General features: G+C 42.2%; 1 protein-coding gene across 8 annotated transcripts in view; it reads right to left on the bottom strand.

The window, feature by feature from the left end:
* Nucleotides 1–27,881, bottom strand: part of LOC102266009 (protocadherin alpha-C2) — a 209,522-nt gene that overhangs the window by 18,947 nt on the left and 162,694 nt on the right. For all 8 annotated transcript variants that reach the window (XM_070374482.1, XM_070374484.1, XM_070374485.1 and 5 more), the window contains exons 2-3: nt 18,844–18,902; nt 15,505–15,593 (exon numbers count right to left, since the gene is read on the bottom strand). In XM_070374482.1, coding sequence (XP_070230583.1) covers nt 15,505–15,593; nt 18,844–18,902 — 148 coding nt within the window. The remainder of the gene's footprint in view (nt 1–15,504; nt 15,594–18,843; nt 18,903–27,881) is intronic.

The following is a 27,881-nucleotide window of genomic DNA, read 5'->3' as shown; positions in this document are numbered from 1 at the left end:
GAGAAAAGCCCATTCAACAACAAAGACCTAGCATGGCCAAAAATAAGCAAATAAATAATTTTTTTAAAAACAGAATACTAACCCACTCTACTTGATCAGTTGCAAGTTCAAAAACTAGCTCAAAACACTAGCTGAGACAAAATATCCCTGCCCCAGGTAGCCTGGACCCAGGACCAGCTACACAACTTGCAGGGTTCACTGCAAAACGAAAATGGGGGCCCCTTGTTAAAAAAAGATTAAGAACTTCAAGATGGCAAAAGCAGAGTATTAAACCTAACAGGGCCTTTTCCAAGTGCAGGGCCCCACGCAGCAGCCTTGCCTGGACCCGAGTCCCTTACTGGGCTCCTCCTCCAGCACCACCAGCTGCCAGTGACCCCTCACAGTGCCTGTCCCACCTGAAACTGTGTGAGCCACCATCGTGTCGCTCAGCAAGAACACTGCTTCTGGTTTTCAGATTTTTCTTCTCTGCCTCCCTCCCTTACTTTGTCACAATCTGCGCTTCTTAAAACTTGGCAGCAATCCCAGGCTCTGTGTTGCTGTGTCACTTTGCAGCCTTGAGCAACCATTTCTGGACAGCCGTGGTATCTCCGCACTGAGGGTGTAAAATGGAGGTGCTGTCAGAACACCGCAGGGAGGAGAGCAGGGGAATGACTGTCATCGGAGAGAAGCCTCTCCTCTACCACCATCTCTGATTCTGTGCACTCCAAGACCAATCCATTTCCTTTAGCAAAGACACTGGGAGTCCTATTTACTGTGCTAAGTGCCAGGAGTATTAAAATTGAGAAAATGGTAACACTTTTCAGTGCTTACCATGAACTAAGCACTGTGCTAAGCATTTCACAGGCATCATCTCATTTAATCCTTACAGCAGCCTACAGCCTTTCCTTTTTTACATATTAATAAATCTGAAGCATAATGATGAAGTGGTCCCACAGGGAGCAGAGGGACTATGCAATGCCACACTGCCTCCCTTAAAAAGCTAACACAAGGCAAAATTTAAACAAGCCTTCCCTTCATTCCACATTTTCTTAGACATAATTAAACCAAGTCCAGGAGAATTACCTAAGAACATTTCCAAGGACAGTCCCTTTTACAAAAATGCTGCATTCATTACCCTCTTGGTCCCACATTTCTAGACACTCAAGAGTTTCTAACTCCTGGTTTAGGTGGAGAAAAACATTAGGTTGATAGCTCATGAGTTTGTCTTGACATATTACAGGATAGTTTTTGCAGATTCAGCAGAGCTAAGAGGCTCAATAGAGGCTCTATTCTTAAAAAGAAAAAAAACAGACCTTGAGGCGGCTCTCCACTGCTAGCAACTGAATGAAAGTTCTTCTTTAGCAGGATTGTGGAAGCCCAAGAAAATCTGACTCTAGTCTTTCTGATCTCATTTCCCAACAGTCTTCCATGCCACCCTTTCCATTAAATGTATTCATTCTGTTCACCAATATGCATTCTGGTTTGGGGGCACATGTATTCTTTTCTTTGTCTGGAACTTTCTTCCCGCAATCTATGTACCATCCTTCAATACAGTATTGAATGTCACATACTTTCTGACCTGGTCCCCTAAATTCCCAATTCCATCTTCTGGGCTCCCACAACATATCTGCTATTCATGGTTGCTGAGGGAGGGTTTGGGCTCTGTTAAATAATTAGGAGATCCCTCTCAGGAAACATGAACCAGCTGACCATGTTTACATAGGGTTTGTATGGATTACAACACAGATAGTCTCTGGGTCCCATCCTGGACTGACAGGCCCTGGTGGTTTGTCCCAGCTTCCTTCCCCTCATTGTACCTGCTATACATGGCACTCAGAGAAGGCAATGGCACCCCACTCCAGTACTCTTGCCTGGAAAATCCCATGGATGGAGGAGCCTGGTGGGCTGCAGTCCATGGGGTTGCTAAGAGTCAGACACGACTGAGCGACTTCACTTTCACTTTTCACTTTCATACACTGGAGAAAGAAATGGCAACCCACTCCAGTATTCTTGCCTGGAGAATTCCAGGGACGGGGGAGCCTGTTGGGCTGCCGTCTGTGGGGTCGCACAGAGTCGGACACGACTGAAGCGACTTAGCAGCAGCAGCAGCAGCTGCATCACCTAGAACAGAGGCTGGCCTTAAGTAGGTACTTAACAAATGCTTGTTTAATGACAATATAGGAGGTTCCAACCAAATTCTATATTAAAGCCAAGCCAAGGAAAGTTTCATTCGACAGGATAGTCTAATACTTCTTTGTGTGTGTGTGTGTGTGAGTGTGTGTGTGTGTATGGGTGTGTGAGAGAGAGAGAGGAAGAGAAAATATGAATGGATGAATGAAAGAATGGGCATTTTAAAAGAGAATGCCGACAGTGGTGGTGGTTAATGGGAAAGTTCTAGGGACCTGTCAGGTGGGTTTTGTAAGGACCTTCCTAGTGCCCTTCAAATCACAACCATTTAGAACATTAGTACCCTGGAGGAAAGGTTGTGACCTTGAGTGAGAAAAGACCAAGGAAGCTAATTTATATCTCTAAGTGCCTAGAATTTGAGAGAGCACACTGAAAAGCTCATCTTCCCTATAGAGATTTCCCCCAGGCAGATATTTAGAATGAATTTACACTTGGTCCAACAGAGGAAAACTGACATGACACTGATCGTTGGCTAAACACAACGCCACTGGCTGCAGATTGAGGGACAGCAGTCAGATCAACATCTTAGTGACACAAGGAGCCTCCAGGGGATGCTGGCCTCCAAGGCGGCTCCTCCATGGGTCTCCTGGCTAATCACTGTCAGAGGCAAGAGGCTGATTTAGTCTCCAGTCAGAGCTGCTGAGGGTGCCAGGACACTCTAGGCTTTGGAAGTGCTTAGCCTGTTAGGATCTCAAGGAGGTAGCTAGTGTGAGAATAGATTTGTTATGCAAAATGCTCCTAAAAAACAAACAAACAAATCCTGAGTGCATGTGTATCCACAGAATTGGCCTACAATCACCCTGACCCCTGCTCCTGACACAGGAGGCATCGCTGAGGAAAGGTGACATTTAGAAATAGTGATTAAAGTACCCCTTCCCGCCCACAACCCCCAACACGTACATATACATGGATCAGGCTCTATACTTTCTTCTTCAAGAAAGTCCTAGATATATATTTTAATCTGCTTTCACCTAGACACAGATGCTAGATCCATACAGGGCACGTGATGGGCAGTGCCCTGCCTCCTGGCATCACCCTGGGGACAGTGACTTTTCTGCCAGGGCTTTAATTGACTCTTTCCTGTGAATGACCCAAAGAGGCCTGTCTTCTGACTGCTCCATGACTCTTAGGAAAATACTCTTAAGCCTGGGACAAAACAGTACATCAAATCCCTTAACATAACAATGGATGGGGACTTTCCTCCTCTCTCCACATTTCCAGCTCTTCCCACAGAGGAGGAAACACCCACCAACCATGCTTCCAACCTCACAGCAATGTGCTAGGAAGGGACTTTTCACGTTTAGCTCTACTTCCTTACTTACTCTTCTCAGAAAAGTTGTCTCATTGGGGAGATTATCATAAGCTAAAGTTTAAATGCATTATATTTTTTTTTTTTTTTTTTTTTTTGGTTGTGCTGCAGGCCACAATGCAGGATCTTAGTTCCCCAAGCAGGGATCAAATCAGGCAGTGAAAGTACCAAGTCCTAACCACAGGACTGCTGGGGAATTCCTCAGATTGTGTTTCCTGATTGGGCCAAGTTAACATCAACAGTTATTTTTCTTTCATGACATAGTGAAGTGAAGTGAAAGTCACTCAGTCGTGTCCAACTCTTTGGGACCCCATGGATAGTCCATGCAATTCTCCAGGCCAGAATACTGGAGTGGGTAGCTGTTCCCTTCTCCAGGATCTTCCCAACTCAGGAATTGAACCCAGGTCTCCTGCATTGCAGGCGGATTCTTTAGCAACTGAGCTATCAGGGAAGCCTTCTTTCATGGCATAGCTCTTACCTAATTTTTTGTCTGCTCCAGCTCGGCCTCCATTTGGTAATCAAACCAGGACAGGTGCCCCTCCTCACCAAGGGAGAGTTCTTCCATTCTTGACTTTCTTCCCTTGCATTCAGGAGCTTGGCAGCCCTGTCACAGTCTCCAGAACTTCTTTACCAATAATACGCCTGATTCTGAACGTTGATTCTCTCAGTTGGTCCCATGCATCTATTCCTAATTAGCCAAGATTTGGAGAGGGAGGGGGTGATGAATTCATCTCCAGCACACTGTTGACAATTGATAGCTTTCAAAAGGCCTTTAAATTCTAGTTCACACTGACTACACCCTCTTCAGGGTCCTAATTTGCACCTAACTTTACCTTCACCTACACTGAAATTTACACACACACAGACACACAGAGCCACCTCTGCCTGCACATGGAAGATCCTGAGATAGGCAGGATAATGGTGCCCCAAAGATGTCCACAGGCTTCCTCAGTGGCTCAGTAGTAAAGAATCTGCCTCCAGTGCAGGAGACGTGGGCAGGAGATGAGTGTTTGATCTCTGAGTCAGGAAGATTTCCCTGGAGGAGGAAATGGCAACAACTCCAGTATTCTTGCCTAGGAAATCCCAATCCGTGGGGTCAAAAAAGAGTTGGACACAGCTGGGCAACTAAACAAGAACAAAGATGCCCTCATCCTAATTCCTGGAACCTATGACTATGTTATGTTACATGGTTAAAAAAAAAAAAAGAAAAGCACTTTGCAGATGCGATTAAATTAAGGATCTTGAGCAAGAGTGGTTATCCTGGATTATCTAGGTGAGCCCCATGTAGTCACAAGGGTCCTCACGAGGGAAAGAGCAAGGTAGGAGAGTCAGAGAGTGAGGTTTGCAGATGCTCTGCAGTGGCCATGAATATGGAAGAAGGAGCCACTGAGCCTGGAAATGCAGGCAGCCTCTGAGAACTGGAAAAGACAAGGAAACATATCCTCCTTTAGTGCCTCTTTCTGGTTTCCAGAACTATAAGGTAATAAATTTGTACTGTTTTAAGTCACCTAGTTTGTGGTCATTCGCTATGGCAGCCATAGAAACTAATATAGATTTTGGGATCTGGAAGTGGGGTGTTGCTGTGAAAATTACCAATAATGTAAAAGTGGCTTTGGAACTGGGAAACAGACAGAGATTTGAGGATTTTGAGGAGCATGGTGAAACTGTCTTGATTACCTTGAAAAGGCTGTTAGTAGAAATATGGACATTAATGACTCTGCTAGAGAGGACTCAGAAGTGAGGACGATGGTAGGGAAAACATACATTGTAAGTGCCACTAGCAAACTGTTGTGGAAATACGGTCTTGAAGATGCTGCCAGTGAGGGCTCAGATGGAAATGAGGAACATGTTATTGGAAACTAAAGAAAGTAGATCCTTGTTACATAGTGCAGGAACCCACCTATACTGTGGCACAGTAAAACCCATTTTGTATGTCTGACCTCCAGAACTGTAACATAATAAATGTGTATTGTTTTAAGTCACAAAGTTTATTGGAACCTATTACAGCAGAAATGGGAAAGTAATTCAGACCCCTACAGTTTACCTGGAGCTCAGACAGTGAACAGTTTTCTCCAAATTACCAAACGATTTCCTTTATCTGGCATGTGGGACAAAGGAACTGTGGTGTGTCATTTATTTATTTATTTTTTTTTTTGTGGTGTGTCATTTAAATGCATAGAGTTCAGCAGCAGGCAGACATGGGTTCAAATACTGCCTTAGCCATTGTTATTCACTGATGAGTTCAACAAATATTTATTAAGTACCATCATGTACTAGACAACTAGCTCAACACTGGGAATATAATAGTGAGCAAAAAACACTAGATGTAAGAAAGGATGAATATAAGGAAGTCATTTAATTCCTACAAGCCTCAATTTTCCTAATCTAGAACAAGGGAATGATAATTTCTGTCTTGTTTAAGTAGGCAAGGCATATAAAGTGCTTATCGCAGTCCTCAATAAATAACAGTAAATATCAAGTCTTCCTTTCTCTTGTTCTAAAATACTATTTACAACAACACAAGGGGGCAACAGGATGGGATTTAAAGACTTTGAAACTTCAATGACAAAGACCCTACAAATGACCCTCCACATCTCCTTACAAATAGGCATTAACTGAGGGAAGGGGACTTCTTGGCTCATCAAACATGGCTCCAAGCTCCCAGGCTCAAGGGCATCCACCTCAGTCTGTTTACACATCCAGTGACCCCCTTCTCCCCACAAAACTCTGACATGGAGCTTGGCGTGCATCTAACGTAAGTCAATTACACTGGCTGAAGCTTCTAGCCTTGTCACGGGCCTTTAGGTAACAGCAGGTGATCAAGGCAACACATATAACATATGTGTGTGCTTGGATAAGAAAGTATCTATGATGCAGAGTCAAAGAAAATAAAAGCAGGAATGTCACCTGACTGCTCAGCGTGGCCCATGATGCCACCCTAGAGCAATAGCTCTGGACACGGGACTGGGCCAATGTTGGAAATAAACCCAAGCTGGCGGGCTTTCTTGGACCATCAACAACAAACTTGTTTGTTCAGACCTTCTGTACAGGACAGGCTGTACTTACTTTTGAAGTTTGTTTGGTTGTTTTTCACATGCAATTGCAGCTATAATCTGGAGGCTTAGGGTACTCTGTTTGGTATTCAGTACTTAAAGGACACAACTCTAGTAACAACAGACTTCTCATTATTCCTGTCATGTTATGGATTCAAATTTGGTTTCATGAACGTTACCTTTTCCTACCCTAACCTTCTATAGTTAACCTCTTGAATCTGACTTCTACAAAGCTCTCCATTTCCTTTTTTAATACTAAGCAGAAGCACCTTTTCCCCCTTTATCTCCTTTAGTATTGCCATCACGACTGCCTTCTCCCATCCTTCACCTAGCCCACTGCCTTGGAGTCAGACCCGTCTAGGCAGGGAGCTGCTGAGGAATCTCTTGGTCTCACTGAGCTGCGAGTGACACGGCATCCATCTCTGCTCCTTGTCCTTTCTCTGACCGTGGGTAACAAGCTCTGAGGGCTGAGTCAGAGAGGGGCTCCTCTCCAACCCACAGGCTCACTTCCAGGCCTCCTGGCACTTAACTCTATTATGACCTTCCCCTACCTGGTCTCCAGCCAGTGCTTGACCTGAATGCGTTTCTCCAGATTAGGCAGTGACCTTCTCAACTGCAAAGTTGACTGCCTCTGAGAAAATGAACTTTTCAAGTTCTTTTGGAATCTGGACTGAGTTACTCTGAAAATATTTGTCGTTAAAGATCCATGCTGTTGCTGGGAACTGGCTTTCATTTCTAGTTCACTAGAATCAGTGAGGCTGAGGGCAATGCCTGCTAGAGCTGCAAAGCTGAAAGGCATTACAAGTTATTGCTACCCATCTGCTCTCAACCCTGGCCGTAAATAGGTCTTTCTCATCCAAGCACCTCCCAGGAAGGAGCTCCAAGCCCACCAGTTCCATACAATCCAAGATGAAGTGTGGACTCTCACACAACACTTCTGCTTCCCCACAAAGCTCTCAAACACACAGGTGACCTGTCATCTTTGAGCCAAGTCAGGCAGCAGAGTTGGTGACACCACCCCCCTCCCTGTAGTCTTTTGACATCTCCCCAGTTTAAACTTGAATTTCCCTTTCGAAAAAGGACTTAAAAGTTCAGCCACCAAGGACAGTGTATAGAGAAAGCTAGAAGGGAAGGTTACTCAGAAAGTCTCCTGTTCCATGCAACACTCAAATAAAAGAAGACTGAAGTGTATTATTTTCTAAAGTCATATGCAAAAATTGTTTTTCACGATCAAGTTTGCAGGGACCAGACTGCACTCCTCCTGAGGCTCGTTGGATGGATCGATGATAACCAAGGGAACTGTAATCAGTCTCCATTTCCTGGCCCTACATTAGCTGCTTCTCTGCATCTGTGGGGCTGAAGGAAACCGTGGCCTAAGGCAACAGATCCTGCTGCTCCTCCCTCCTCAACACACTCTCACTCTCCAAAATACATGCTCAGGATCACACATCTCAGTGCACAAGGGATTCCATTTTCAGGAGGCACAGGATCTGTTGTGGGCCTCTGACATGGAAGAAATTCTTGTACTATGTATCACGGCCCCAACCCTGACTGTATACTGCCTACTGAGCCTGGAAGAATGGATGTAGGAAAATGAGAGCGGTGTGGGGAATACAGAGTGGAGAATAAGAACTATCTCAGAATCTATTTATTCAACAGAAACTTTTCAGAAAAAGAAGGAAGTCTTCCTAGTTTTTAATTTCACTTCAGTCGCTCAGTCGTGTCCGACTCTTTGCGACCCCATGAATCGCAGCATGCCAGGCCTCCCAGTCCATCACCAACTCCTGGAGTTCACTCAGACTCACGTCCATCGAGTCAGTGATGCCATCCAGCCATCTCATCCTCTGTCGTCCCCTTCTCCTCCTGCCCCCAATCCCTCCCAGCATCAGAGTCTTTTCCAATGAGTCAACTCTTCGCATGAGGTGGCCAAAGTACTGGAGTTTCAGCTTTAGTATCATTCCTTCCAAAGAAATCCCAGGGCTGATCTTCAGAATGGACTGGTTGGATCTCCTTGCAGTCCAAGGGACTCTCAAAAGTCTTCTCCAACACCACAGTTCAAAAGCATCAATTCTTCGACACTCAGCTTTCTTCACAGTCCAACTCTCACATCCATACATGACCACCGGAAAAACCATAGCCTTGACTAGACGAACCTTTGTTGGCAAAGTAATGTCTCTGCTTTTGAATATGCTATCTAGGTTGGTCATAACTTTCCTTCCAAGGAGTAAGCGTCTTTTAATTTCATGGCTGCAGTCACCATCTGCACTGATTTTGGAGCCCCCAAAAATAAAGTCTGACACTGTTTCCACTGTTTCCCCATCTATTTCCCATGAAGTGATGGGACCAGATGCCATGATCTTCGTTTTCTGAATGTTGAGCTTTAAGCCAACTTTTTCACTCTCTTCTTTCACTTTCATCAAGAGGCTTCTTAGTTCCTCTTCACTTTCTGCCATAAGGGTGGTGTCATCTGCATATCTGAGGTCATTGATATTTCTCCCAGCAATCTTGATTTCAGCTTGTGTTTCTTCCAGTCCAGCGTTTCTCATGATGTACTCTGCATATAAGTTAAATAAGCAGGGTGACAATATACAGCCTTGACGTACTCCTTTTGCTATTTGGAACCAGTCTGTTGTTCCATGTCCAGTTCTAATTGTTGCTTCCTGACCTGCATACAGATTTCTCAAGAGGCAGGTCAGGTGGTCTGGTATTCCCATCTCTTTCAGAATTTTCCACAGTTTATTGTGATGCACACAGTCAAAGGCTTTGGCATAGTCAATAAAGCAGAAATAGATGTTTTTCTGGAACTCTCTTGCTTTTTTCATGATCCAGCGGATGTTGGCAATTTGATCTCTGGTTCCTCTGCCTTTTCTTTTTCCAGTTTTTCATTTACATGACATTAAAAATAGAAGGTGCCAAGTGTGGTGCCAAGTGCTCTTTAAGAAGGAGCTGAAGAAAGTCCCAGACAGATGGAGCTAGCAAAGACAAACTTCCTGGCTTCTCCTGGGTAGAGGATTCTAATTCCCCTTCTCACAACACCGTGCTCCAGCCCTCCAGGCCAGGTCAGAACACACAAGATAAGCTACACAGAGAACTCCAGCAGACCTGATGAGCTCTACACCACCAAGAGAGTAAAAGTGTATCTTATACAAGGACATATTTTTCTGGCTGCTAGAGACCCTAAGGCAATCTGGCACTCCTGGGCTGTGAGATGCAAGGTGAGAGTGGAGGATACTGATGGGAGGGAGCTGCCCCACCCATATAGATCGTTGATTTCATTTTTTTTTCTCCCTGATAAAGATATGCACACATCTCCCAGGACTATCGTTGCCATGACAACAGCAGAAGTTGAGGGTGAGCAGGTTAGTGGAACAGCATGCTTTTTAAATTCTCGGACAAGGCCTGAGGCTGCAGTCGCTCATGAAGTGGAAAAATTCATGTTGGCAGTGCTCCTAAATGGATTCCCCCAAATTTAAGGATCATGACTTCTTTCTGGGGAAGAATCAAAGATGAAGTCTCTGTGGAGACCTTCTGCGGGGAGTTGATTTTGTCAGGGAGGTGGGAATCCCTAAGACAAATAAGAGCATGAATCTCCCTATGAAACTAGGGCACGTTAACTGTCCATTTTCCACAGAGTAAAGAGATGCAGCAAACCAGGGCAAAAACAATCCCCTAAGGGCACAAAATGGTGCTTTTTACAGTCTGCTCTATAATAAAGCCTTCCCACAGAGACTACTCAGAACAACTCAGACCTAAATTCTGACGTTGAAAGGTAGACTCATACCTTGAAAAATCCTAAAAATAACCATCGTTTACTAAACATTGCTCTCCAGGCTCTGCAGATGTGTGTACTGTTTCATTTAATTCATGCATCAACCCTATAAGGTAGACACTGTTATCTCCATTTCAAAAAGAAAGAAACTGGGACTCAGAAATAATGGTCCTAGGAACATACAACCTCTGAGTGGAAGAGCGAGATTTCAAATAGGGTTACTCTGACCCAGAGCCTGAGCTCTTAGTTATTGGCTCTTTGATATGCGGAAGGCTTCCTGTTTCTAGTAAGAATCATAAACAGACGCATGAACAGAGGCCTTCATTGCATGGTTTCTGAGCCTCCAAAGGTATGAGACAACCTCAGGAATATGCCCTCAACTCTCGACCAGTCCTCAACCTTGGAGGGTTCATCAGGGTCACTTAGAGGGCCCCTTAAAACACAGATGGCTGGGCCTCCGCCCAAGATTTTTGGATTTGATGGGTGTTGTCAGTGTGGCTCTGGGAACCATCCTTGCAGAAGCCCTGTGCAGTCACTCTAAACTAAGCTTGTCTAAAGAAGCCTCAGGGCCTGAGTTGCCTCACCTACCTAATTAACCTTTCACTGTTCAGCCCCAGGTCCCCTGGGGGTATTGCTTGAAAAGCTATAATGTTATCTTTGGCAGTGCTGTGCCTTTTGGAATTCCCTGAGCTCTTTTTGAAAACAGTGAATATCTCCCACTCCAAAAATAATGTACTGTTGCCTTGAGTAAATCCTGAGATCCCATGAAATGTGGAAAGAGGAGCCCGGAAGAACCAGTGTGAGGGCAAAGCAGCCAGGGACCATGAAGCCAGACTGGCTCTCTGGAAGGTACAGACAAGTCTTTTCATAATCTCTTGGGATTCCCTCTAGGAACTGTCACAAGAGGGCACTCATTAAAACCTCTTCAGAGATTGCACACTAAGAACGTTTAAAGGGTTGTAAGCGTGAATGGCTGGCCCTTTAATGCCCCTCCCCCCAACACACTCCTCCATCTGAAGAGGAATTGTGAGCTGTGCACTCCCCACCTCGGCTCCTTTTCTTTCCCTCCTCAGTCTCACTGAGCTGCTAAGGAAATAAGAAGCCTGTGTTCCAGATCTGCTCACACAGAGGTGAGGCTGGAGAAAGGGGCCAGGAATTGGGATTACCGGATTTAATGCCTGCCTTGTTTATCCTGCGGGAAACATCACCTGGTGATGTCCCCTCTGACCCTTTTAGAGCGTGGCATTTTAGCCTCAGCTTCTGGGGACTGTGACAATAAATGAACAGTTTCATGACAAGGCCAAAGGATTCATCAGTGGAGGAAAAACAACTACAAAGAACACATGCAAAGGAGGACTGGGTCACAGCAGGCCTCTCTCTATTCCCACGGCTGTTGCCGGGGTTGGTGTGAGAAGGTGCTATTTCCAGAGAAGCTCTCAGATGCAAGTGTGCGGGGACTCGGGCACCAGGAGGAAGCCTTTTGGAAGCAACTACACCATCATCATGAAGCACTAAAGGCAGCAGAATCTGTGAAAGGCAAGCTCTACCTAGAAATGAAAACAACCAAGCGTTTTGGAGCATGTCGATGAATTCTCCAGGAGGGTGGCTGGGGTGGGGAGGCGAGGTGTAACGGGACTGCACAGATACCAGGATGACCCAGACTACTTCAGAGGCTCTGTATCTGGGCTCAGAAGTGAGAACTACTGAATGCTGCCCACCATGCTACCATCTAAGGCCACAACAAAGACTGCAGGAAACAAAAGTAGGCCAGAAAAAAAAGGAGTGAAAAGATTAGACATTTATTAATACTATATGTCAAGTGCTATATTCAGCTCTGTCTTCTTCAGTTATCATGGCAAAATTGATGTTATTGTTATACCCAATTTACAGATGGGGTAACAAAGAAAACATGAATTTAACCAATTTGTTTATGCTCACCCAGCAAGTAAGTTTGGAATTGGAATTCAATTCAGATCTGACTTTAAACCATAATCTTAAATCTTTATCCCGTGTTCCCTCCAAACAGTGCAGAACTATTTTGAGTCCTAAGACTCTAAAATACCCAAAGAACAGAGCAGAACACAGAGGAGCATCTCTCTAATGTCCCATCACTGGTGCAGAGGTGTGCTGAAAAGTACGGGGAGGCCACCCATGGAAGACAGAAGCTCTGTCCAGCTCAGCCCATGAAAACTGACTCATGCGTCAGCAGCCAGGGATCGCCCCAAAAAGAAGGGATTATCCAAGAGGGGTCAGGACAGCAGGGAAGGGGAGCCATGGTGGCTCCCTCTCTATCTTCTGTCAAGAAGATGGGTTCCTTCCTCCTACACTGCTGGTGGGAATGTAAATTGGTGCAATAAGGCAGTTCCTCAAAAAACTTAAAATAGAGTTGCCATATGATCCAGCGATCCCACTCCTCGGCATACATCCAGATAAAACTATAATTCAAAAAGATACTAGCACCCTTGTGTTCACAGCAGCATGGTTTACAATAGTCAAGACATGGAAGCAACCTAAATGTCCATCAACAGATGAATGGGTCAAGATGTGGTGTATATATATACAACAGAGTACTGCTGCTGCTAAGTCACTTCAGTCGTGTCCGACTCTGTGCGACCCCATAGACAGCAGCCCACCAGGCTTCCCCGTCCTACTCAGCCATAAAAACGAATGAAAGAATGCCATTTGCAGCAGCATGGCTGGACCTAGAGATTATCATACTAAGTGAAGGAAGTCAGAAAGAGAAAGACAAATACCATATGATCTCACATATATGTGAAATCTAAAACATGACACAAATGAACTTACCTACAAAACAGAAACACATTCACACACAAAAAGAACAGACCTGTGGCTGCCAAGGGGGAACAGGCCTAGGGGAGGAATGGATTGGGGGTGTGGGGTTAGCAGATGCATACTATTATATAGAGAATGGATAAACAACAAGGTCCTACGGTATAGCACAGGGAACTATATTCAATATCCCGTGATAAACCAGAATGGAAAAGAATATAAAAAAGAACGTATGTATAACTGAATCACTTTGCTGTACAGCAGAAACAACCTTGTAAATCAACTATACTTCAATAATTTTTTTTAAAAGATGGGTTCTTAACATTGTTTTGAATTTGAAGGACAATCCTGGGCCAGATGCAGATAAAATAATCTATGAACAGTTCCTATTTCCCACTTGCCTAGGAATATACAGCAACTAGCACCATCAATGAAAGGGAGAATGTATTCAAAGTTAGTTCTGGACTCACCAGCCTGACCTGCAAAGTCTCTATGAGAACAAGAAAAACCCTGAAATGGAGGCAGGATGGTAGGGGTGATTTCATGGCACTGCTTTGATTGAGCAGTTCTCACCTCTCAAATGCCTCCCATCCTGCAACGCTTGGCAGTCTAAAACCACTTCCTCCTCCACCATGTTATGCCATCACTGGCACTGGGGGTGCAAATTTGTCAATGAACTATTTTATGTTCTCCCCCTTGCCATCTGGAATATTAGCTCTCTAATGAATTGCTTTAACTTAGGCATTTGTTTTTTTGACAAATGTGACTTTTAGTTGAATTATACAACATTCATAAATAGCAAATGCTGGCTTATTAGAATCAACGAAAACTCTTAAGAGCTGCCAGCAAAAATGGGCCCTTAACTGCACATGTTACTTGCACAGCCTAATCATTTGAAAGGCACCAGATTATTTTTGGAAAGAACTTTTTACACATACACTTATATAATCTGTTATATATATGAATATATATATATATATATATATATATATATATATATATATGTTCGAATTTGGGTGGATTCTTGCAAGCCACCCATGCTATGAATAGAAGAACTAGATACACTTGGATTTGAAGTTAGATACACTTAGGTTTGAATCCTGCTAAGTCGCTTCAGTCGTGTCTGACTCTGTGTGACCCCATAGACAGGAACCCACCAGGCTCTTCCGTCCCTGGGATTCTCTAGGCAAGAACACTGGAGTGGGTTGCCATTTCCTTCTCCAATGCATGAAAGTGAAAAGTGAAAGGGAAGTTGCTTAGTCGTGTCTGACTCTTAGCGACCCCATGGACTGCAGCCTACCAGACTCCTCCATCCATGGAATTTTCCAGGCAAGAGTACTGGAGTGGGGTGCCATGGCCTTCTCCGAGGTTTGAATCCTACCTTACCATAAACTATGTGAACTTGGGTATGTTTCTTAACCTCTCTGTGTCTCTAGTTCCTCTTATGTACACCAGAGATAATAAATCCCACGCAAGACTGTCTCAGGGAGTAAATGAGATCATGCACTGGCACAGTGTCTGGATACAGTGTGTCTCAAAAATTAGTAACTATTATCACCACAATGATGTTCTATTTATAGAGGATTATGCTAGACAACATTTATAATCTCTGTATTTGTTCCTTTCTGAAAATTGCCACCAGGATGTGTCTCCAAAGCCATATTTACATTATATGACACTGCTTTAGTGACTGGGCAAGATAAGGAAAATAAGGAAATGTGAATTTGGGAAAATTTTTAATGCTCACCCAGCCACTGGGTTCTTGATGTCACCTGGCAGATTCTCTTTCCTGAAAGTTTGGATTAGGAATTGGTTCCCACTGGTCCTCTGCACTAAGAAACTGCAAGACTGGTCACATTTGGCAATGTGCATGTCAAGGCAATAAAAGGCAGTCTACTGAAAGATGCAGATGTCAGGAAAGAAGGAGGCCTGACTGTGCCTTGAAGTCAGACAGAGTGGTGCCTTGGTTCTGACAAGTTTTCCACTTCCACGAGAAACTCCATTTCATCAGTCTATCTACTAATCAATCTATCAGTCTCCGTTTTGTTTACTACCTGGAGTGGATTTCCAACATTTTTAACCAAAAGATCTTTGCTAACAGTGTCATCTCTGTGCATGAGGCCACCAGATCTTGTCTGTGTAGCTCAGATAGACTAAGTATTTGACATGTACCTGGTTATTGCGGAAAAGAAGTTTATGCACACACATGCCCTTATGTTACCTGTTTCCAACCATTGAGGTACATTAAGAAGAAAATCAAAATACTTGTGTATAATCATGTACTTAAGGAAGTCACACATGTAAGGAAAAGAAGAAAGAATTAAAAGAGAGCCACTGATATTCCTGGTCTTACAAAAACAGGTCATCTGATGACTTTCCAGAACTCAAACAAGAAGGGAGAGACCCTGGGTCTTTACCTGGTGTCGCACTGGATACTGTTGGCCACTGCTGATCGGGTCCCCCTGGACCAGCCCGTAGAATGCCAGCCTCCTCCAGGTGCACAGAGCTGAGTAAACACATAGACCCAAATAAAAGTTAGACCACAAATGTCTTTCCAGCTCTCCTTCCACCCTCAGAAAGTGCTTACATCTCTGGAGGCAGGACTGCAGCTAACAATTTCTACTTGTGCTTAAACTGAAGCAATTACTATCGAGCAGTCACCTTGCATAAAATGCAAAAGCATTGCTGACTTACTGCCTGCTACACCATGCAGGAGATAAATGTGTTTTATCTTTATACCAATTTTGGTTTTCATTAATGCCGTGTGGTGTTCATTAAATCTAACAGGAAGCCCATCATAGGGCTAAAAAATGCCATTTTATCATCTTAATGCTGAAGCAGATGAAGAGAGCTTATTTTCAAAAGCCCCAAGTTTCTTTTGCTGGTTCTCTGATTTCTGGGTTTTCTGTAGGGCAGAGGAAAGCACAAACATTATTTGCTGGTAACTACAGTATTATTCCATGGCTTCCCTGATGGCTCAGAGGTTAAAGCGTCTGCCCGCAATGCGGGAAACCTGAGTTCGATCCCTGGGTCGGGAAAATCCCCTGGCGAAGGAAATGGCAACCCATTCCAGTATTCTTGCCTGGAGAATCCCATGGAGGGAGGAGCCTGGTAGGCTACAGTCCACGGGGTTGCAAAGAGTCGGACACGACTGAGCTACTTCACTTTCACTTTCACAGTATTATTCCATACTTAAGGCTACAGCCACCATAGCCTTAAGTATGGAATAATACTGTAGTAACCAGCAAAAAAAGGAAAGCACAGTATTATTCCAGTTTTGCCCAATTATTCCCTAACTTTATTTTCTGTTTCATCACTCTTTATTTTTCCTCAAAGAAAACCCACCCTACATATCCTGGGACTAGAGAAAGTTTATCATCACCACTCATGGAGCCCAATTCAGAAGAGATTAACTCCACATGAAATGCTGCAAAGGAGTGAGACATGAACTGGGAGATCCTTAGAGGTAAGCAGAGATAGAATGTAAACTGTTCATGGGCAGAGACAACATCATATTCATTTATGTATGTGTAATGTAAGCACATATGAAACTCTCAAATATCTTTTGGATGAAGAAAGGAATGAATAGAACCCTAAGAATAAATATCACCCAAGAAAACCCCCAGCAAAATAAGAGAACTCTCTGAAACTAGACATTAATTCACCTTGGAAATTAAGTTACTGAAGTAAAACTTGAGGACGACTGCCTGAAGGGGCCGTGTGACTCAGCAGAGCAGGCAAACCTGAAATATTACAGAGAAGGTCTCTAAACTCAACATTCTTTTCCTTTTTTTTTTTTTTTTTTTTTTTGGCCACATCATGTGGCCTGTGGGATCTTAGTTCCCTGACCAGGGATCCACGCGCCCTTGGCGGTGAAAGATCGTAGTCCTAACCATGGGACCACCAGGGAATTCCCAATATCTTCTTCCCCTTTGACTTCAAACAACATATCTAGTGGAAATTCACTCCATAAGCTCTGCTCTATTGCTGTTCTTGCCTTCATCTATATCCTAGAATCTTCCCTTTTTTCCAAATATTAATATCCTTCAGGTACTGCTGATGGTGTTGCTGGAGCCTACCAACAAATTACATGGGTTCAATTAGATTCTCTCTGAAGATATAACTACCCTGGGAACCAGCTCAGCTCAAGCAGAATTTTCAAAGGACAGGTATACAGTATCTGAGGCTAGAAAGGTCAGGAAGCCAAGCATATGCATGAAAAAGATGAGTATTACTTAAGTTCACAACTTAACATATGCTCCATGTACTACACTGTGAGGAATAAATAACTTTTAGTTTTAATTTTTATTTCCTCTCTTATCCTACTTGAATTTTATGACATCTTAGTTGAAACCTGAATAGAAGCACATATGGCTTTTTTTCATTTGAAAATGGAATAAGGAAGTGATATGTTTTAGCATTTTATTTTAATATAGTTTTAAAGGTGAATCTTATAGCTTTGGTACTTTTCAAATAAAGTACTAATTCAACTGGGAGATAAAGAGTTGGTAACATAAACCATATTTTTTCCTATCATATAGTCTACCACAATAGCTCAGATGCAGGAAAAAGCATAAGATAGCTTCTAACAAGTAGAAAGAATATTTCTGAAACCTAGTATGCTGGCATCTGCCCGAGTGTTTCTGGCCTAAAATTATGACCAGATTCTAGTGCAGTGTCTCACCAAGCCAACTACTGATCTTCAGTCTTCAACTGATCACTTCTTGTTCAGAAAGAGCACCTAATATAAGGATTTCTGCTCAATGTGGAATGGTTGGGAATATACTGACTTATTTGAATTTAATACATTTTTCATGGGTTAAAACCAATTTCTCATTAACTCAACACATACTTTGTAAACTCTCTCTTTAGAAATTGATCAAGGTTTGGTTAAAGATCTACTCAAAAGTTGCCCAGATAACTCTGGAGTTTATTTCCTCTTTAAAACTAAATTATTCTGGTGGTAGTGAACATTAGTTGCTTGGCGCTCTCCATTTGGTTTCCCAAAGACACTCACAAATAATGAATCTTTTATTTGGCCCTGTAGCATGAATACTAGATCAGGTCTGGGAATAATTGTAGCTAATCAATTACTGTCAAAGAGACAAAGTAGAGAAGGCAAAATTATATTTAATCTGAGTCTTAGAGTAATGCTATTACTCTAGGTTAATTTAAAAGTAAGCTTGATTTGGTCTCCAGATATTCAATAAAGGCCCTTCACGTGGCTCATCCTCTGAGGAGTCCATGCCACTGAGGGCAGGCAATAAGACAGCAACAAGATGGAAAAGATAAGGAGACGCTAATAGGGGTGAACATGGACAAGAATAACAATTATGTGGCTAATAGGATATAACAGTCAATGTGTGATGGAAAACCAAGGTGGACAACATGAGCATATATTATACGATATACTCAAGTCCCAAAGCATCAGTATTAGTTATCATTTTATGGCAGGGTCAGAAAGTATAGATAGAAAAAGGATAAAAGATGTTGAAACTACTTCCTTATAGAAATTTTCATGAGAGAAAGTACACAGCCGCCTGTCTGTGACTTTACAGGGCACTCTTATTTGGCAGCACTAGATAAGCATTTGGCAATGACCACTTCCAGATACGGAGACAAAAATAAGTTCATTCCCCTGGCAAAGCATTTAGGCATCTCAGTTTTGACAGCTGCTTCCGGCCTATGAAGACAAGAGTTTATCTGAGTCACACAGTTACAGTAACTTCTGACAGAAGGAGGAGGGAAAGACATACCTGTGCATTCCTGCTCTCAGGGAGGCAGAGTAACGCCAGTCAGGGTTGGGCTGTCGTGGCTGCAAAATCACAAAGGGAGTTTCTGTTAATATGGCAAAACAATGATCTCCTAGTGATGATGTTCATCGGTAAGTTGGTTCTTAAACATCTCCATGCATCTATTGAAAATATCGAAGTTGCCATTTCATATGCAACTCTAAGATAATATCCACACATACAGCACTTCAAAAGAAAATTAAACTAGCTCATCAGGGTCCATGCACAGATTAAATATCATGGAAAACAGAATTTAATGATGCTGTGAGGACCAGCTTTGGCTTTGCCTTGCTCCAAACAGGTCTATGTATTAACATGTATTATGTTAATGTATTAACAAATACACACTACTGTGTCTATATAAAATAGATAAACAACAAGGACTCACTATACACCACAGGGAACTCTATTTAATATCTTGTAAAACCTAAAATGGAAAATAATCTGAAAGAGAATACATATGTATAACTGAATCACAGTACACCTGAAACTAATACAATATAGTAAATAAACTATACTTCCATTAAAAAACAAAACACATGTTCTATGTTCCTAAGGCAGCACTTATGGAAGGACAGTTTGTTCTGAAACAGGAAAAGCTTTCGTTGCTTTTGCCCTCAAATGCCCCATTAAGGCAACATCCCCAGTTTGGTATTCTAGTTTATAACAGGGCACTACACAAGTTCTGCTGGTCTGGCTGGACTGCAGAGCACTGCAATCTGCTGCTGGCTTTGCAGACTGCAGCATGTTTGCCCCTGGACGGATGTGCCCAGTCATAATGCCAACAACTGATAACAGCCTCTTCTGCTGATCGAAGAGGAATACAAGGGAGAGGAAAACAAACCGTGGCAGGGTTTGACCTTGTTGTGCTGCATAATCCTTTTCATAAAATTGTACTTGTTTCCTGCTCCTCTGAGTGCTCTGCCTTCTTATTCAATTACTGTTCGCTAAGCTCTGCTTAACAGGGAGCAGCTGAGACCTAAGAAGAACATGACTCACTCTGCACCACCTATGTGTTGCCCTGTGTCTGCTGCTGCTGCTAAGTCACTTCAGTCGTGTCCAACCCTGTGTGACGGCTCTGGGCTCCCATAGACGGCAGCCCACCAGGCTCCCTTGTCCCTGGGATTCTCCATTTCCTTCTCCAATGCATGAAAGTGAAGAGTGAAAGTGAAGTCACTCAGTCATGTCCGACTCTTAGCGACCCCATGGACTGCAGCCTACCAGGCTCCTCTGTCCATGGGGTTTTCCAGGCAAGAGTACTAGAGTGGGGTGTCATTGCCTGCAAACTGTCAATTCAGAGTAAAGGGGACACAGAGGAAAATGTGGGTATCAGAAGACTGTTCTGGGAGTTATGTGCTGAGTAGGAGCTACTCAGGAGTCACTGGGGACAAAATCAATCACCACCACTATTCTGGTAACAACTAGCAAAATTTGTATTAAATAAAACCTGTGACAGATGTTCCTCTTGATGTGTTTTCATGAACAGAGATTAAAGTACTCCTGTGAATCTATAAAAATGGTACTGATGAACCTATCTGCAGGGCAGGAATAGAGATGCAGATGTAGAGAAAGGACTTATGGACACAGCAGGGGAAGAAGAAGGTGGGACAAACTGAGAGAGTAGCACTGACATGTATGCACTGCCATGTGTAAACCAGATGGCTAGTGCGGAGCTGCCGTACAGCACAGGGGACCCAGCCTGGTGCTCCGCGATGACCCAGAGGGGTGGCATGCGAGAGGGAGGGCAGCTAAAGAGGGAGGAGATGCACATATACATATACATATAATTATGGCTAATTCACGGTTTACAGTAGAAACCAACACAACATTGTAAAGCAATTATCCTTCAATTAAATTTTTTTAAAGTATTTGGAAAAGAATAATAAAGAAGTCCTGTCACTGAATACTGAAGTCTATTTGAGTGGAAAGATGAAGAGATAGAGGTTGTATTTTGTATTTTCCTCTGGACTATAATCATCATGTTTGGTAGACACAAGGCCACAGTAATGCCAATAAACTATTTCAAAATGTCAGTAAGTCTTGATCCTGTCATTCTTATAGTTCATTCAAGGGATACACAGTATCTCATAAACATATTTCTCCACAACATCCAGCAAAGAAGTGATCAGAATCTCAACTTCCAGGCAGACTTTGGGATGGTTAGATGATATTCTGAGATTTAGCCAAGTCAAGGCCCGGACAAAGCTACAACTCTAGGATATTTTTGCCTCAAAAGTTCCCATACACTAACTGCCCTCTCTGGTCCCTTCCATTCTGTTGGCAAGATACGAACATACAAGCTGCTTCACCCTTGGTTCTTGAGTTCACAAACTGCTATTGATGTTCCTCATAAAGTAGCATAAAACTATCTACAGATGAAATGAAGGGTGCACATTTTCTATCAGTGGTAGTAGAGGGAGCAACAGAGAAAATAATTGCAACCATTTGGTAGACCTGAAAAATGATCAAAATACTTTTTATTAATCATGTCATCACCAGATTTCCCCTGACAATTGGTAGCACTGGTGTCAGCTTGTCAGCTATGAGACCCTTCCTTCAAGAAAGACTCTGACATCTGTTGAGTAAATGCTGCCAATTTTTCTATGACCGGGTAACATCCATGATGAAAACTGCTGATCTTGGGAATAAAATCACCAACTTCATTTTGCTGAAAGGCACAGTTCTAGCAAGATTGACCAGGAAACTCAGTCCATTACATAATCTCACTTCCTCAGCAACGTGTAATTTGTCATGCTGCTATTTTCTATACTAATTCTTCGGTGACACAATGCTTCTGAGATTTATTTGCCAGAATCATAGTTATGATACATCTTACAGCAATGAGATCAGGCAAGGAAAAGGTAAAGAAGAAAGTGCTTAATATGTTTTATGTATCCACACAATACTAGGCAATGGGATAAGCACTTTATACATATTACTGCATTTATCCTAACACCTTTGTTAGACCATAATCTCTATGAAAGGGATTATATCTTTGTTTATAAAACATACAGATAGTCTCAAATATTCATAATAATAGTTATATCCTCAGAAGCTAGCAAGGTTCAGGTATTGGATAGGCTTTTAAAATCCTTTCAAATAAATTAACTACCAAGCAATGGCAACATTATCATACTTAAATTACAAAAATTAGAAACCTGGAATTTCAGAGAGATTAAATTGCCTGCCTCATAAGTAGGTCTGGCTGATAGTCATGTTTAGGTATCCCTAATGTGAAAGTCATTATACATTATATTATACAGTGGAAGTGACAAATAGATATCAAGATTTAGATCTGATCAAGTGCCTGAAGAACTATGGATGGAGGTTTGTGACGTTGTACAGGAGGCAGTGATCAAGACCATCCCCAAGAAAAAGAAATGCGAAAAGGCAAAATGGTTGTCTGAGGAGGCCTTACAAGTAGCTGTGAAAAGAAGAGAAGCAAAAGGCAAAGGAGAAAAGGAAAGATATACCCATATGAATGCAGACTTCCCTATTCGCAAGGAGAGATAAGAAAGCCTTCCTCAGTGATCAGTGCAAAGACACAGAGGAAAACAATAGAATGGGAAAGACTAGAGATCTCTTCAAGAAAATTAGAGATACCAAGGGAACATTTCATGCAAAGATGGGCACAATAAAGGACAGAAATGGTATGGACCTAACAGAAGCAGAAGATATTAAGAAGAAGTGGCAAGAATATACAGAAGAACTATACAAAAAAGATCTCCACGACCCAGATGATCACAATGGTGTGATCACTCACCTAGAGCCAGACACTCGGGAAAGTGAAGTCAAGTGGGCCTTAGGAAGCATTGCTACGAACAAAGCTAGTGGAGGTGATGGAATTCCAGTTGAGTTATTTCAAATCCTAAAAGATGATGCTGTGAAAGTGATGCACCCAATATGCCAGCAAATTTGGAAAACTCAGCAGTGGCCACAGGACTGGAAAAGGTCAGTTTTCATTCCAATCCCAAAGAAAGGCAATGCCAAAGAATTTTCAAACTACCACATAATTGTACTCATCTCACGCACTAGCAAAGTATTGCTCAAAATTCTCCAGGCCAGGCTTCAACAGTACATGAACCATGAACTTCCAGATGTTCAAGCTGGATTTAGCAAAGGCAGAGGAACCAGAGATCAGATTGCCAACATCCACTGGATCATCAAAAAAGCAAGAGAGTTCCAGAAAAACATCTACTACTGCTTTATTGACTATGCCAAAACCTTTGACTGTGTGGATCACAATAAACTGTGGAAAATTCTGAAAGAGATGGGAATACCAGACCACCTTACCTGCCTCCTGAGAAATCTGTATGCAGATCAAGAAGCAACAGTTAGAACTGGGCATGTAACAACAGACTGGTTCCAAATTGGGAAAGGAATACATCAAGGCTGTATAGTGTCACCCTGCTTATTTAACTTCTATGCAGAGTACATCATGAGAAATGCTGGACTGGATGAAGCACAAGCTGGAATCAAGATTGCTGGGGAAAATATCAACAACCTCAGATATGCAGATGACACCACCCTTATGGCAGAAAGTGAAGAAGAACTAAAGAGCCTCTTGATGAAAATGAAAGAGGAGAGTGAAAAAGTTGGCTTAAAATTCAACATTCAGGAAACTAAGATCATGGCATCCAGTCCCATCACTTTATGGCAAATAGATGGGGAAACAGTGGTAGACTTTCTTTTTTTGGGCTCCAAATCACTGCAGATGGTGACTGCAGCCATGAAATTAAAAGATGCTTGCTCCTTGGGAGGAAAGTTATGACCAACCTAGACAGCATATTAAAAAGCAAAGACATTACTTTGCCAACAAAGGTCCGTCTATTCAAAGCTATGGTTTTTCCAGTAGTCACGTATGGATGTGAGAGTTGGACTATAAAGAAAGCTGAGCACTGAAGAATTCATGCTTTTGAACTGTGGTGTTGAAGAAGACTCTTGAGAGTCCCTTGGACTGCAAGGAGATCCAACCAGTCCATCCTAAAGGAAATCAGTTCTGAATATTCACTGGAAAGACTGATGCTAAAGCTGAAACTCCAATACTTTGGCCACCTGATGCCAAGAACTAACTCATTTGAAAAGACCCTGATGCTGGGAAAGATTGAAGGCAGGAGAAAAAGGAGACAACAGAGGATGAGATGGTTGGATGGCATCACCAACTTGATGGACATGAGTTTGAGCAAGATCCAGGAGTTGGTGATGGACAGGGAAGCCTGGCATGCTTCAGTCCGTGGCGTTGCAAAGAGTCGGACATGACTGAGCGACTGAACTGAACTGACTGTGAAAGTCTGTGTTTTAAATAAATTTGCATGGAATGACAGATATACTTTTTTCTCTTTTTTACTACTGACTGCCCCCAATATTGATTAATTTTAAAATGATATGAAATTAAAGGTAAAAAATGTACATGGGTTTCATCTGAACTTGGTTAAACTTGGAAAAATTGAAGCTGATAGGTTGACTACTGATATACCTGATACAATGAGACATATGTTTAGTTCTCTAATATTTGGATGGTACATCCCTGGGCTTTGCTTAAGTTCTATAGGTAAAAAGCCCCAGTATGTTGTTTCAAAGAGTAGTCCTTCAGTAGAATAAGTCACAAAATTCCAGAAGTGGAAAAGCTGAATTAAGTAGTTCATGCAGGTGATGTAGTATTGAAGAACAAGAATCCATTTAAATTTCTATCAAGATTATAGCTGAGATTTGATTTACCCTGTAGTGGTATTATTTATTATTTATACTATGTAATATTTGAGCTACAAAAGGGTGAATCACCTTTTCCAGGACAGATACTCTATGCCATTCATAAAATCATAGGACTACTCAGTGAAGTAAATGCTATCTTCTTATCATGGAAATCCATGAAGCTATCAATAAATGGTTGTCTGAGAAACAAAACTACACGTAGCATCTTCTTTTCCTTCCTAGTAGGAATCTATTAAAGATGTATCCACTGCAAATTTTTCAGTGATATTTTATGAACACTAATATAAATTATGATAGGCAAAACCCAAAAATGGCCTCCAGGATCCCTACACCCTGTGTGAATGCCCTGTATAATCTCTAAGACTGAATATGATGGGCCTTACTCCATGATTAAGTCATACTATATGGCACAGTTGGCTTTGAAAAAAGGGAGATAATATAGGTGGTGATGATCTAATCATTCCAGTCTTTAAATCTGGGTGTAGAGATCAGAGACAGAAATCAGAGACATCTGAAGCATGAGAGGGAGTCCACAAGAGAAAATATTTTCCACTGTCAAAATATTCTCCAGCTCTGAAGATGGAGGGGGCCATGGGGCCCCCTGTAAGAAAAGAGGTCTGTGGGGTCCCTTTCTTTCCCTGTAAGAAAACAGGGAGCTCAGTCCTCAAGGAACTGCATTCTGCCCAACAACTTGAATTAACTTGGAAGCAGATTCTTCCTTGGAGTGTCCAAGAGAGAACTCAGCCTGGCAGACATGTTCCTTTCAGCCTTGTGAAAACCTGGGCAGAGAAGCCAGCCACAATGGGCAGGTAATAATTGAGTATTAGTTTTAACCACTAATCTGTGGTGACTTGTTACAAAGCAATAGGAAATGAAACTGTTGGTCATCAAAGCAAAAAGGAAGCTAACATTTAAAATAATCACAAATAAAATAATCACGTTAGTCTTCTCATAAATCAAAATGCAAAGATGATAAGTATGAGATTTCTAGGTGAACTGTGATCACACTCAGTGGCTCAGTCATGTCTGACTCTGTGTGACCCCATGGACTGTAGCCTGCCAGGCTTCTCTGTCTATGGGATTCTCCAGGCAAGAATACTGGAGTGAGTTGCCATTCCCTCCTCCAGGGGATCTTCCTGGTCCAGGGATTGAACCCTCCACTAGTGCCTCCTGAGAAGCCCCTCTAGGTGAATAGTTACTTCTAAAAACAGTCATTTATAACCTTAATCCACAGAGCAGGAAAATAAAGTACACATAACTTTGTACAACAGAAAATGCTAGGTATGCTTCACTCTGGATGCACAGCCTGTGAGCACAGTTACTTTTTCACTCACAGTTTCACTTCCCTGGAGCCCAGAGTTTTGACCCTGCAAGGCCAGAAAGGAACCAGTGTTGCTCATGTGCCAAGGAACTAATATTCTTCTTCAATTTTTGTGATTTTGGAGATTTCTTCACATTTGTCAAATTCAAATCCTCGAAAGAAAAAAGGTTGCATAATTTTTAGGCTAGCATATTTAAAACACTTCAGAGGAATTCTCTTGACCTTTGATTTTTGAAATCATGCTTTTAGATTAAAATACTCAAAATATTATCATACAAATAAGCCAAATTTATATTCATACTATAATATGCACAGGAACATGGAGCCAGGTGAAATTTACAAAAGTCACATTCGAAGACATCTGTAAATCCCCACAGTTCAGCTAAACCTCTGGCTTGCTGGTGGTAATTTTTCCTCAAACATTTGCAAACTGACATCATCCTGACCTCTCACTGAGAGCAAAACTTGGTGGCCAACCAAGGCAAGTATCCAGAATCGACTCTGCTATTCTGTCAAACAGACAGCATGCCAATAGACAATTTATAATATGCCAGGCTGTGTCCCTGCAGAGTGTTCTGAGTTAGACCAGATGCCCGTGTGCAGGCTCATTCCTGGGTCAGTACAAAGGGTAGGCCAATGACATTCAAGCTACAGTAAACAGATTTCTTCAACAATCAGAATATGTGCAAGATAAAGAGACTGAGAGGAGCTCAGCCATAATTCCATCTGGCTCAGCTGATCTGTAGAAAAGGGGAGGAAGGGGGTAATGAGAATACATTATTGTATTCTTAGACCAAAGAAACCTTTTCTCACAACAGCCCTATAAGCAAAACAGAAGTGGCAAACAAAACAGCCCCACCCATTGAAAAGTGACCATATGAGGATGAGACATTGAAATGGAAGCTCAGACACAATTTCTTTGCCAATTTTGACCACTGTGCGGTTTTTAATGAATTCACTACAATGGCACTTTACACAAAGTGTACATTCTGATCCAGGGCAGAGTCAGTCACCAGCTAGAAGAGTCAGTCCTGTGGGAAATAAATTAGGTGCCACTGAAAGGAGGGTTACTTTCCAGGTTACTACATCTGGAATTAGAGTGAATATGTACATACAGCAGCAAAAATAACTGAAGACTTGGCAACTCCAAATTGCTTTAAAGTAAGTGAAAGTGAATGTAAATATACCTCGTTTCTGCTACTCTCTTGTGATTTCTCCATCTTGGGCCAACCAGTCCCAGTGAGGCCCAGCTGGACAATTCTGACCAGAGCGCTCAAAGTGACTCATCAGCAGTCACAAGTGCAAGGACCACAAGTGCACAGAATCCACATAAGCTTTGGTTTCTTTTCTTGGTGATTCTGAAGAGGGTGCCAACTACATTCAATACTAGGTTTTCAGATCTCTCCAAAGAAAAATTCTGCCCCATTGTTAAACAGTTACTCCAAAAACCTCACTGCACAAGTGGCTCATGAAATAAACTCACTGGGGGATAAAATCTACTGAAAGATTAGTCTAGTGTTAAATACTGATATTTAATAAGCAACAAGAGAAACTAGAGAAAGTATGAAGATAAAAGATCTGTCGAACAGGTTTTATCAATGGTAAAACAAATAAAAATATGCTAGTTTGGTAGTAACGTTTTTTACTCACTGATCCTCCCAATGGTGACCTACTTTTATGCAAAGAATTCCTCTTTTTCCAGAGCAGTTAAGTGACACTACTAGGTGAATTAGCAGTAGCCTAAATGCCTGAGTATCCCATATCAACAGGAATATAAACAATGACACTTCTATCTACAACATTTCAAACAGCACAGTCTTTAGAGTTAGACAGATATGACTTAAAATACCACTAGTAGAGTGACTGTGTATGTTACTTAACCTCTGTTTCCTCATATGCTAGATGTTGATAAGTATTTGTTTAATATATGACTTACAGGTAATGAAACCATACATATATTGCAGTACAG

This window comes from Bos mutus, chromosome 7 (assembly GCF_027580195.1).
Source record: "Bos mutus isolate GX-2022 chromosome 7, NWIPB_WYAK_1.1, whole genome shotgun sequence".
Taxonomy (NCBI): Eukaryota; Metazoa; Chordata; class Mammalia; order Artiodactyla; family Bovidae; genus Bos; species Bos mutus.
This window is presented reverse-complemented; position numbering and strand designations above follow the sequence as displayed.